This window comes from Aulonocara stuartgranti, assembly GCF_965226115.1.
Source record: "Aulonocara stuartgranti genome assembly, chromosome: 4".
Lineage (NCBI taxonomy): Eukaryota > Metazoa > Chordata > Actinopteri > Cichliformes > Cichlidae > Aulonocara > Aulonocara stuartgranti.
In genome coordinates, this window is record NC_138942.1 from 8,858,120 (window position 1) to 8,869,911 (window position 11,792).

The following is an 11,792-nucleotide window of genomic DNA, read 5'->3' on the forward strand; positions in this document are numbered from 1 at the left end:
TATTTTGATACAAAATTCAAATGTATTTCTCATGATTGTTAAATTTCATAATGCAAGCCATCAACATTTATTTATTTTAACATAACGTCCACAAGGACAAGTGCAAACCTTCCTGAAATTCGAGAGGCGAAACACAGTAATACATAAAAGTTAACAAAGTTACCAAATACAATATAATGACATTAACATCTATACAATGATAAAACAAAACGACAACAAAAAAAAAAAAATATTACAAACTCAATATACATTTTCAGTACTTTCTTTTGAGAAAATGTCAATTCTCTGCTCCCGAGCATCTAAAGGCAAACATCACATATTCAAAGACATCTTGGGCTTCAGTTTTCCGTGACATTATATTTTATTCTGTTCCATATTTAAAAAAAAAAAAAGAAAAAAAAAGGCTGATGTCACAAAATTTGTCGAGCATGATATCTAATGGCAACCTTGCAGCAAAACAAAAACAAAAACCAAAATGTGCAACTTGTGCAAAGGTCAACAAAACCGACCCAAAAAAAAAAAAAAAAAAAAAAAAAAAAAAAACTGTAAAAATTTCAACTGTAACATTAACAGAAGTGAGGTTAAAAGAGTGGCACTTAATGAAAAAGAAAAAAAAAAAACAGGTCACGTGACAAAAACAGAGGGTGTTGCAGACTGGTTAATATGTACAGTACATCGTGTGACACCTAACTGTGCTTGATGAGCCTTTGGTTTTACACAAAAGTCCAATAACAAAATAAAAGTGCTCATGATTGTCCTCAATAATAACAATGCTACCATATCTATCTTAACCTCAGGCATCGATGTGGCTTTGACCGTTTGAGGGGCTAAAATGGTACAAGACACATTAATAAACAATACAGTTAACGTCTGGCTTTCGCATAGGGCGCTGCTCATTGCTTTCCATTCTTTTTTCTTAAGTAGATCCACCTGTCAGAATGCTTTACTTTCTTCAACTCGTCACAGAAGGTCTGTCTGGGTCACTGAAACGTAACTTGTTTAGATGAGAGCACACACTGAGTGAAGTCATCCAAAGAAGTGGGAGGCCATCTCTCCTCTGAAACCCCGTCCGAAGGCTAATTGGGGATAAAGCAGTATGTGTGCAGGGGTGAACTAGCCAGTGTTCAGCTGAGCCAAGTTCAGATTTATCACATAAGGCAGCAGTGCAGTCCTCAACAAAGTCCTTGTTTTCTCCCACTCCTTTGTCCTGCATCTTCAAGCCCTCTCATATTCCTCCTGTACAATCATTCTAACTAGCACTGAGTAGCGTGTATTATTTAACATATACACAGTGACACACACAGGCGCAGGCAGAGGTATCAAGCTCACAGACGTCACAGCAGTAGGAGCAGGCGGGCAAACTGCAGCCACTCAAACACAGTCCTGGTTCCGATCAAAACCAAGCACCTCAAGGCTTAAAGGTTTTCAGGTTCTGCTCCATGGAGTTTCAATTTACTGAGTCCCTTTCCAACTGTGAAACATCAGTCAGCAAATGAGCTCCTGCTGGATTTCGGGTCTTGTGCAGAAAGGGGGCTCACTGAAAGAGAAGGCGCCACGGCCCGCCTTCAGCTCACCTTGGCCTGGGCACCTGAGAAATGATCCAATCACGTCTAGCTCAGGGGACGGAGCTGGACTCTCTGGTTCCGATTCGGACTGACTCGTCTCCGGCTCATCCAAAGAGGACGGCGACCTGTTGTGGAGGTGTGGGTGGGAGTGAGGACAGGAGTTCAGCCAGGGGTGATTGAGACATTCCTCTGCTGTGGCCCTCTTCCTGTATACACAAACACAATAACACTGTGCATAAGTGGAAAAATCCCAGAGACATTACATAACAGATTGATTGCCTAGATCTTCAGATTCACTCAAGACATTTTCTTACAAGTTGGCTTTTCAACATTGGGCACGAAAAGCCACAAAGACGACGCCATTTGCTGTCAAGATTTTTTCCCCTCCGTCTCTAACCGATTACTCAGACGGTGAAATATCTGCCTTTTTCCAGTGCTGCCACTGTACTCCTGCAATTAAATGATACTGACTGGAGATTGTGTGTCTGCATCTGCTGATGCTTTTCTAAACACATTAAGGTATCTTTTTTAAAGATCTTAGAGGTTCCGCTGAATTTAACGAAATGGTAATGCAGGGAAAAGGTAAGACGTGCATCAGTGTTTGATCTAACGTCAATCCAAAAATGCTGAACTAAAAGTTTGCTAAATGAGTAAAATTCACAACCAGCATTTGCAAGAAAGGAAACGACTTCTCGCCCAAGTGACGCAAATCTTGTTACCACAAACGCTCATTTAGACGTGTGCCGACGTGTGCTTTCGTGCCGGTGTGAACCTGACTCACATCCTTGGTGTGTTAATCTGCTCAAAGTGATGCTGATGGAAACTCTCCACATTAAGCCATAACATCTATTCATCTTCACCTTTACTGTTTAAAAAGAGCCTCACCTTGGGTTTTTAACCAACAAAGATTTGATGAAGTCAACAGCCAGCGAGGAGATGCCCTCGAATGTATCCGGTGAATAGTCTATGTTGACTTGAGAGATGTTGAGGAATGTCTCCTGTTTGTCAGCACCCAGAAAAGGAGACTCGCCCGTGAGCATGACATAAGTCAGAACCCCAATACTCCTGGTAAAGAGGAAGGAGAAAGGAGAAGGTGTTTATGGGGCAAGTCATTGTCGTTTATGGTTACACAGTGTATTGCAAAGCCCCACACATCTGGCTGTCTTCCACTATTCTATGATGAGCCAATTAAATGCAAGTATGTAGCAAGGTTTGTCTTGTGGTCAAAGGTCTAGACACAAAATTGTCTTTTGCACGTTAGGGAGGTGATGTCATTGTCTTGAATATTTATCTAGATTAAATTAGCGGTGTGTGGAGTCCTCTAACATGAGTGGAAATACTATCTAAAGTAGCACACTTACCACATATCTGTAGAAGTGCTAATGGGTTCATAGTTCAGGATCTCTGGGGCTGCAACAGAAACACATGGCCAAAGTTAGTCACCTTAAAATGTGCTCACATTTGAAAAAACAGAAAAAGAAACATGTAGTTTTGGGTAATTTGTAGCTGAAAGCAGGACTTACCCACATACTCTGGGGTACCCAGGATCTCCCTGACTTCTGTGATGTTGTCCATTCGTCTAGACAAGCCAAAGTCCACAATACGAATGTCCCCTAGAGGTGTGGCACTGGTCAGCAAGACGTTCTGAGGCTGGAGAGCGCACACATGCGGATTAGGCAAAGGTTACATAAGGAGATAAAGACTGATTTGAGCAGCCTGAGGTAATTAATTACGCATCTACGAGTCAAAGCATTTGGGAAAACTGATCCTGACAGGATTAGGGGTCTAGGTCATCAGTCAACTTGCTAACTGGGCCTTTGAGCCCAGATCATCCAATAAGCCTATCAGACAATTCTGAAGAGAGGTAAAGGCATTTCTGCCAAACACTTAAATGGCTCTATGGTTAGTCTATGTAAATACTGTAGTGTACATACAACCTAAATCCAGGCCAGGCTGGCCTAATGCCAGATTTAGCTGGAACAATGGGATACATACAAGAAAGAGAAATCCAAATATCAGACTTGAGCCAGCAAAGCCTGAGGAACCACAGGAATGCTTCGATAATGAATGATTTCTCTTTTGAAAACAGTTTGACACAAGATCTCAAACATTTGAAAGCCCTTCTAAAACAATTTAGTGCATCTCAACGGATAATTTTATCTAGAACACATTGTGTAATGTGTAACCAGAAGCCCGACGCATCAAGAAAGAAAAGAAAATCTCAGTGACGGCTGCTTTGTTACCTCAAGACACATCAAAGAAAACATGATAGTTAGGTCAGATGCTTTTATAAAGTGATTCCTCACGGGAACAAAGTCGTGGCACGCTGAATGAGCTGTGGTTGCATAAGAGAAATAATATCTTCCCCATTCTGACTCTTGAGAGAACGCACCGTCCTATATTTGTCATTAACATTTCTTGTGCATTTACCTTCAGATCCAGATGCACCACATTATTCCGATGCAGAAAGGCCACCCCGTTCAGGATCTGCCTGGCCAGTCGTATCACATCTTTCTCTGTAAAGGCTTCGTCGTTGTCCGCAACACACTGGTTGAAGATTTCGCCACCGGCGGCACTGGAAGAAAAACACAGGAAGGAAAACTGAATAAAAAGAAACTAAGGATAAGATGAGAAGAACATAACTTTGAGTGGATAACCACCCAGTGAAGTTTAGCTTGGCTCACTTTCATTTGCACTTGTAATAATAAATTGCTCCTCGAAAGTTACAAACACACCCTTCCACTCAGTTTCATTCACATAAGTTGGCAATGCAAATTATCAACCTATCGCACAAAAAGGGAAAAAAATATAAAGCCATTACTGCTTTCTTTACAATTATATAACCATTTCCCCCTCATTTGTGTTAGAGAAACAAAGTTCATCCACATCTACACACTGCAAGCGAGTCCAACATAAATCAGTACAGTGTTAGGTACCCCGCCTGTGTGAGTACTTTCCTCTTGTCAGGAATATTGCAGAGATAAGAATGGTCATATCAGCAGCTTCAGATAAGCTCCTTCACAACCTCATATACTGAAATAAATTCACTAAAACAGGGGAAGGAAATAGACAAAAAATAAAAACACCCGCCACCTAACCACTTTGTAAAAATATTTTAACAGAAAGAAAGAAGCAGCGAAGTGTGAAGTTTGTACCCGCTCTGTATGAGCCCCAGCATGCATCGTTTTCTACTCCTTTACTCGAAACAAACTGCTTGCTCATTTTTGAGTAATAGTAAGATTCCTGCATAGCCCTGCTGTGCTTGTATAACAACGTTAAGTAATGTGGAGACATGGTGGATTTATGTTAGGTGCTCCGTCAGTTCTAGCAATGCACGAAGCTGACAGTCGACTCCCTCCAAAAAACACTGCAACCATATGTGGGGGATTTAGAAAGCAGACATGCTTTTTATCTTCAGAGGAAATTTTTTTTTGTTCCAGCCCTGGGCACAAATGTTACATAAGCTGCACCTTCCAGTCCCCGTTAGGTCCTGGGCATGACTGTTATACAAGCAGCACCTTAAAATCCCCGTTAGCCTTCTCAACCTGCCAACTTCAATAACCTGAGCAGTAAAAATAGAAAGCATTTTGTTTTGGGTTTGGGCACTCTACCTCTCTCAGACCTAATTCTTTTTTTAAACTCTTAGCAATAAATACTTGCTTGCTGTAAACACAGTCAATCCCAGCTGATGACCCCCAGAGTACTTAAGAGCAGTGGCTCAATAGGTTTACGCTGATCTGCACATGTAAACCAAATGAATGCAAGCTGGCTATTGATGCCTTCATGTGGGTGAAGGAACTGAAGGAATAAGTTAGTCTGATGGATAATTTAATGATCCTTGCTTTCAAATCCTAATAAAGACCATTTGCATATATTGTGGCCAAGAATGACAGGCTAATTCCCTGAAGTCTGAATATTGTTGCTGTGCTTTGGAAGTTGATGCATTCCCTACTTTAGAATGCAGGCAGACATCCTCCCTACAACAGTCCAAAAGAACAAACCTATCACAACCACACTGTTTGAGCTAAATAATTGGTTTAAGACAAGAGTTAAGAACAGCTGACTCCCACCCAAACTCTGAATGCATAGATAAGAAAGCAAAAGGGGCAAAACAAGTCAATCCTCTGTTTGATTAGTAATCATTCTTTTTGGCTCATTACTACATGATAGCCCTCTGTCACCTAGAGCATGTTTCAGTTAAAGTCCAGTACAGCCTGGGTTATGTTGCATAGCATTTAGGAAGAACTTTGCCCCCCCCCCATGGATAACCTATCTCACTGATTACCTCAAGTTACTCTCCACAAAAAGAACTTAGAGGCGATTTGGTTTTCATGAAAGTGATCATGTCTAAAACTAGTCATTACCCTGGGGGTTTCTTTGGTACTGACGCATGCTGGAGCTGTATTTTTGAAGATGATTAGACTGACTTCATTTCTCTAACATTGACAAGGAAGTGGTTGTGGCTACAAAAAGTGTGTGTGCACACGACATTTTACCGGCATGGCTGTGTGCTACTTTTGGGAGCTGCGCTTTGCTTGCTGCTTACATTTAAACCCACAGGAAATGGAAAATGGTTTGCAATTCTTGAAACTCATGCCGAGGTCAGACGGTTTGTGAATGCAGTTTTTCATTCGCTTGCTGTTAGTTCTTCTGTAGCTTTTAGGACATGCAGCAGAAAATAACTGACATTTAAAAAAAAAAAAAGAAGCTTTGTCAGAGCTAAGATGTCGTGCATGCATACTCTGCTTCAAATCCCAGCGCACCAACAACTCCCAGCGTAACTTCTTTGGCGGCTGAAGAGGAAATGTGGGCCACTGTAGACTGACCTCCTGCTATGTTTTCTCTGCAGGCATGCAGGGGTGAACTATGGTGCTACTTCCCCTTTCGCACTTTAGTCAAGAGGTCAAACATAGCCTTCCCCATAGAGAAGCTTTTGTTCTACAGAAGCATTCCATGTCTGGGAAGGGAATAACTGGAGTGGATCCTGAGCAGGAGAAGGATTTCTGCCTGAGAAGTGAGCAGTTGTGGAACAGGGTCCCTGGAACATGATTCAAGGACAAACTCCTTTGTGTAATGAGGGAAGTGAGGTGGTTAAGATGCTAAGGGATCTTTCTAAATCCTAATTAAAGTGTTTCATGAAAGGAGTTTGATGACACTCGCTAGATACCTAAAGATTTTTAAATCTGAACCACAGTATTAAAAGCCAAATGCTGAATTGACCTTGTTAGGGAACTGAATCAGCAGTGTGAACCACCTGCTGTGTTCACATGCATGTTTGAGAGTCATCACTGCCTTAACCAGATTCAAGCGGTAGCATCTAAATGAGTAATCCATAGCTTAATGTTGTCATTTTTACACAGTAAGCATGCTGCAGTTTTACTGTGGCATTTAAAGTGACACTTCATCACAATCAGTAAGCGTAACAAGAAACTGAGGTGTTCACGCTACAGCGAGACGAGCGACTAACCACAGACACAGAGAATTTCCATTTAAGGTAGAGACCATGTTAAACTAGTGCAAGCCTGTGCATTTCACACGTGGGTGGTTTTTTTTTTTTTTTTTTTTTTTAAGAACTAGCAACTTGCCTAGAACTATGCCAGGAAATACTTCCTTTTTTTTTTTTATTATTCTTGCAAATCAGCCGACCATACTGCATAAAATCTAATTATTCACACAGAAGCACCAAGCTCTGACGTTCTTATCTTGCAAAACACAGGATGTTGCATGACGTATGTAAGATTTGAGGCTTTTCCAACTAAACCTGTGCTTATGAAAAAGAATTATTTGTAAGGTACACCTGGGAAACCTGCGCAGAGCCTACCCCACCTTTCTCTTCACCAATACCTGGTGACCTAATCACCCCCCTCAAGTTCTCTGCTATGGCTCAAACACTTAGATTCAGGAAGAATTATTTAGATTACTGCTGTATGATGCCATTAGCTATCCAAACCACTGCTAGTTTGGGAAAGAGAGTTGAATATTTGTGATGTAGAACATTAGTGACTTACCACTCAAGAACGAGAATGATCTCAGTGCTGGTTTCATAGACTTCATGCAGTGTCACCACAAAGGGGTTTGCCTTGGCCAGCTCCAGCACAGCAATCTCATTTAAGATGTCCATGCGGCAGTCTTGGCCCTTCCGTCGCTTTCGCAGGAACTTGGCAGCATACTGCTTCCCTGTCGCCTTCTCAATGCACTTCTTCACAACTGCAAACTTTCCCCTGGGAAACAACAATAACAAAAAGAGCAACAGAGTGTTTAGCCATGAAGAAAAATCACAATCACCTTCCTGTGTTTTTTTATTTTATTTTATTTTTTATTTTATTTTTTTTTAATTTGTTTAGACATGGGTCCATTTCCTTTTCAAATTGTTACTGGGTTAAATGTAGGTCACTTAAAATGCATACAATCCACTCAATATTTGACTGTTAAGAAGACATGAGGCATTTTGGAAAGGCAACCCAATTGGCTACAAGTGCAACAGCGAGGGTGCGGTTATGGAAAAGTCCAGAGATAAGGTGCTTATGTGGCATCATTTGAAAAATTTAGACCGTTATTCACCACTGATATGCTGTGCAAAGGAGGCATTCGTTGAGAGATCCCCCTTCTTTCTCCTGTTCCTCTAGCCTTCAGGAGGGTCTGAAGGAGAGCAGATAAGGCTGACACTTTTGGCAAGAGCGGCAGAATAGAGGGCAGGGCTCTGATAAGGGTATTGCGACTTTGTAGGTCAAGCAAAAACAAAGAGATGTGACAGCTTGGTTGCATAATGTCACTGGTAAAACACAGCATTAAGACTATCTACGTTTAATTTTAATAAACATTGACTCCCCCCCCCGAATGTACATTAATAGAGTCATAAAAGGTGCTAAGGGTCAGCTGTGGGTGAGGGCAGGATGTCCGATGTATTCAGAACTGCATTTGGGTCAAACCAACACAATCACCAGCCGTCTCTCCCAGGCTGAAAATGAGGCCTTGTGCACCACTTCCCTTTCTTCACAGCTGACAGCAGCAGGGACAAATGGAATTGTGTTGACACCTCCACCCAGACCCTCAGCCAGAGACTGCTTCTGCATTGACAGTTGTACAAAAGCTGACCAGTCAGCTAAACACAGCAGTCCTGAGACCAAGACCACCCACATGAATGTGACTGAGCAGGCCACACGCTGGGGGGGATGTCACAGTTTGACAGTCGAGTTAGAACCCAAGCAACATGAAGACAGTCACTGTAATCTTAACATCTACACCTAACTAACATCTCAGTGTTTTCTTACGCTACACTTTAGACACAACACACAAGGCTTGGGGAAAGTGAGCAAAATATGCTAGAAGATAACTAAATAAATGAAGCTATTTTTCCTCCCACACAGTATTGCTTAAAGCTGACTGTGCTGCTGACCAAAAAACAGCTACTGTTCTGGATGGAGTCTGGTTGTGTGCTGGCTGCCACCCCATTTCCCAGTCTCGCAGTGTAGTGACGAGTCATTGTTCAGACTGAAAAGGCAAAAGCCATCAGGGGCTTTTCATCCTTAATTAGCCAAGTTCAGAGCTGTGGGCTGGGTGCTACATATTAGAGTGAAAAGAAATGACTAGTGGTTATTGAAAAGGGCAGCCCGGGGGGGTCCGTTCAAAGGCTGACAACAGGTCAGAGGTTACTAAACAAGGCCATCTTGTAGCCGGCCATGTTCACCAGGAAGATGAAAAGAATATTTCTGTTATTAAAAAAAAAAAAAAGAAAGAAAAAAAATATCACGCTATAATTTAACATTTTAAAAAATACATTTTTGCTTTTTTGGATTAAAAATACCAACATCTCACTGTTAACACAGAAAGGTCTTAACATACTCTGGCTAATGATGAGAAGTGCTTTCTCAAATAATCAGCAATTGCGGTTATATAGTTCAAACAGTTCTCTTCAGGAACCTGTCTGAAACTCATTTGCTATCAATCACCAAATTTACTGTGACACAAAACATTCCTTTGCGCAAGATGGCGATAATTTGATTAAGAAACTGGTTTCCTGTGCAGTTTGCATTTTGTCTTCCCCAGAGGCTCACTGACTCATGTCTGAAGCGTAATGAAAAATGACAGCTCTTATTTGCCTTTTTCACAGACAGTCTGACACACAACCTGAGTTCCTCTTCCTGCTTTCAGGTTGCCCAAAACATATTTTGTGCCATTTCTGCAGGAAACCATGCAGAGCGTGATAATGAGAAGGCTTTAAAAAAGGGTCAGGAGGCATTTTTTTTTCTGCAAACGCTGAATTATTGCCTGGTATTTACAGTTGAAATGTTCGGCATTCAAATGTACAATAAAGCTAATCTCCTGCCATGCGGCACTTACGTACATTCCTGCACCTAATGTGATTATGAAGCCTGATCTCAGGATGTTGAGAAAGGGAAAGGGAGTAAAAAAAAGAAAAACAAAAAAAAAAAAAAAAAAACGGGGGGGGGGGGGGGGGGGGGGGGTGAAAGTTGATCTATGGTAGTAGTGAAGGGAAAGAAAAAAGTTTATAGGATGCTGTAGACTACACTGGTAGCCTAAAGCCAGCACGACAGGTCATGCTACTCTCCCTCATGTCCCAGGGTGTCTTATAAAAGGTAATTGGCTACTTACTAGGACATTACTGAGCATGTGCAAAAGAACAAACCTGAAGTTGATTTGTGAAAACAGAGAGTGCAACCAGCTGCTGAATTGAGTGAAACCCAAGGAGCGAAACACAGCTCATCTTCTTTATTCATGCTGCAGTGCTTATTAGAGAAAGTCATTGTAATTTGGCACATTGGGGAATCCCCAGTTAAATACAGCGGGAATCTGGAATTTCAGCTGGCATCCACAAACCAGCAACTGGGAGACATAAATATATATGTGGCTAAAGAAAGAGGAAGCCAGAGCAAAACAAAAAAAAAGGCACTGTTGGTAGACAGCTTATTTAACTTGTGGGAAAGCAGGTACATGAAACAGGAAAATAGTCAAGAAAGCAGCAAGAATGAACTATATAGGCCAGGATTAGAAAGTCTTGCTTTGTGTTTTCGCATGTTTGATCATTAGTTGTTGCACGTATGTTTCTTGATGTCAGTGTAGATCGCCGCGCATTCAGAACGATTACTCCAAGTCCATTCTTAAGCACTCTTGACATTTGAGGTTTTTCATTTTCAGTACCACTTACACCAGGATATAATGGATCGTGCACGCGGGACCTCAGCAGAAATATTAAGCAAGTCGAAAACCTTTCTTCCTTAAATCGCAAAGACAATGTATAAGAACAGTCCATGCATTTCCACACAACTCGTTATTGTCACTGTTTAGAATTAAAAAATGTTTCAGAGTCTCAAAACTATTTAGCAACTTCCAGCCAGGACTCACAGAAGCGCATTACCATTACGCGTTGCGTGTGCCAAAGCGCTGCTCCGCGCCAGCAGATTGAAAGCGCAATTGGAAATATTCAATTAGCAGGCTTCCCAGTAACACGTGCAGAGAGTAACTCTAATATGATTAAGCGATTTGCCTAAATCTGTTCAGACATTGTTGCAACGTCCAGCCAACGCACGAAGGTATTAGGATTTTTGTCAATGACTGCTTGGAGGAAAAAAAAAACGAAAACCTTCAGGCAACAAACAAACTTACCTGCCCAGTTCTTTGCCCACCAGCTCGTAGCTGCCAGCGAACGGGTCAGTCCTTATCCTGGTGTTGATTTTTGTAACCATTCCGCTTTTGTTCATGGTTGTTGAAGGTGGCATTGAAGTCGTGCCGTGTAATGAAACAGTTCTTTCTCGCCAAATAAATACAAAAAAGGAGACGACTTTCTTGTAAGCTCAAGTAAAAACTCGCATAATATTAATTATTAAATAAAAAAGGTCAGTTAGAGGCTACAGAAGCTGTTCGAAACCACCGGTATGTAATCCAGCTTAAGTGCGTCCCAAACATAAAGGTGATGTCTGCAGCAGCGCGACACAGTCAGTGGGGTTTTAGTGCTACTATGCATTCCTGACAGCAAAGTCCTCATCAGAGCCCAGCCCCCTGCGCTGACGCTAAGCAGCAGAGGCCAATGAATTTGCAGAGCAGGACTTCTCAAGGTGCAAGCCAGCTGGTTGGCATGCGGTAGTGAGTGACCCGATCTTAACACGGCAGGTACGTATAAATAGACACTTATAGCATTAGTTTTGCTTTGATTGGTATAAGTATAACTTTAGCTGATAACAATCACTCGGTTAAACGGTAGCCTGTTGT

At 41.7% G+C, this 11,792-nt stretch overlaps 1 protein-coding gene across 1 annotated transcript; it reads right to left on the reverse strand.

The window, feature by feature from the left end:
- stk17al (serine/threonine kinase 17a like) lies at positions 1-11,561 on the reverse strand. The gene is made up of 7 exons (XM_082530855.1): positions 11,190-11,561; positions 7,574-7,786; positions 3,996-4,140; positions 3,089-3,215; positions 2,927-2,975; positions 2,451-2,630; positions 1-1,771 (listed from the first exon to the last, which is right to left on the reverse strand). Exons 1-7 carry the CDS (start codon positions 11,300-11,302, stop codon positions 1,486-1,488), a joined length of 1,113 nt encoding a protein of 370 aa, XP_082386981.1. The 5' UTR covers positions 11,303-11,561; the 3' UTR covers positions 1-1,485.
- Positions 11,562-11,792: the final 231 nt, after the last annotated feature.

Excerpts from the sequence above, each read along its gene's own strand:
- stk17al (XM_082530855.1), bottom strand. The coding sequence starts at position 11,302 with ATGCCACCTTCAACAACCATGAACAAAAGCGGAATGGTTACAAAAATC. Across the intron at positions 3,216-3,995 it reads TGGTGCATCTGGATCTGAAG|CCTCAGAACGTCTTGCTGAC; the intron begins GTAAATGCACAA and ends TGCGCTCTCCAG. Across the intron at positions 2,976-3,088 it reads GGGTACCCCAGAGTATGTGG|CCCCAGAGATCCTGAACTAT; the intron begins GTAAGTCCTGCT and ends TTTCTGTTGCAG.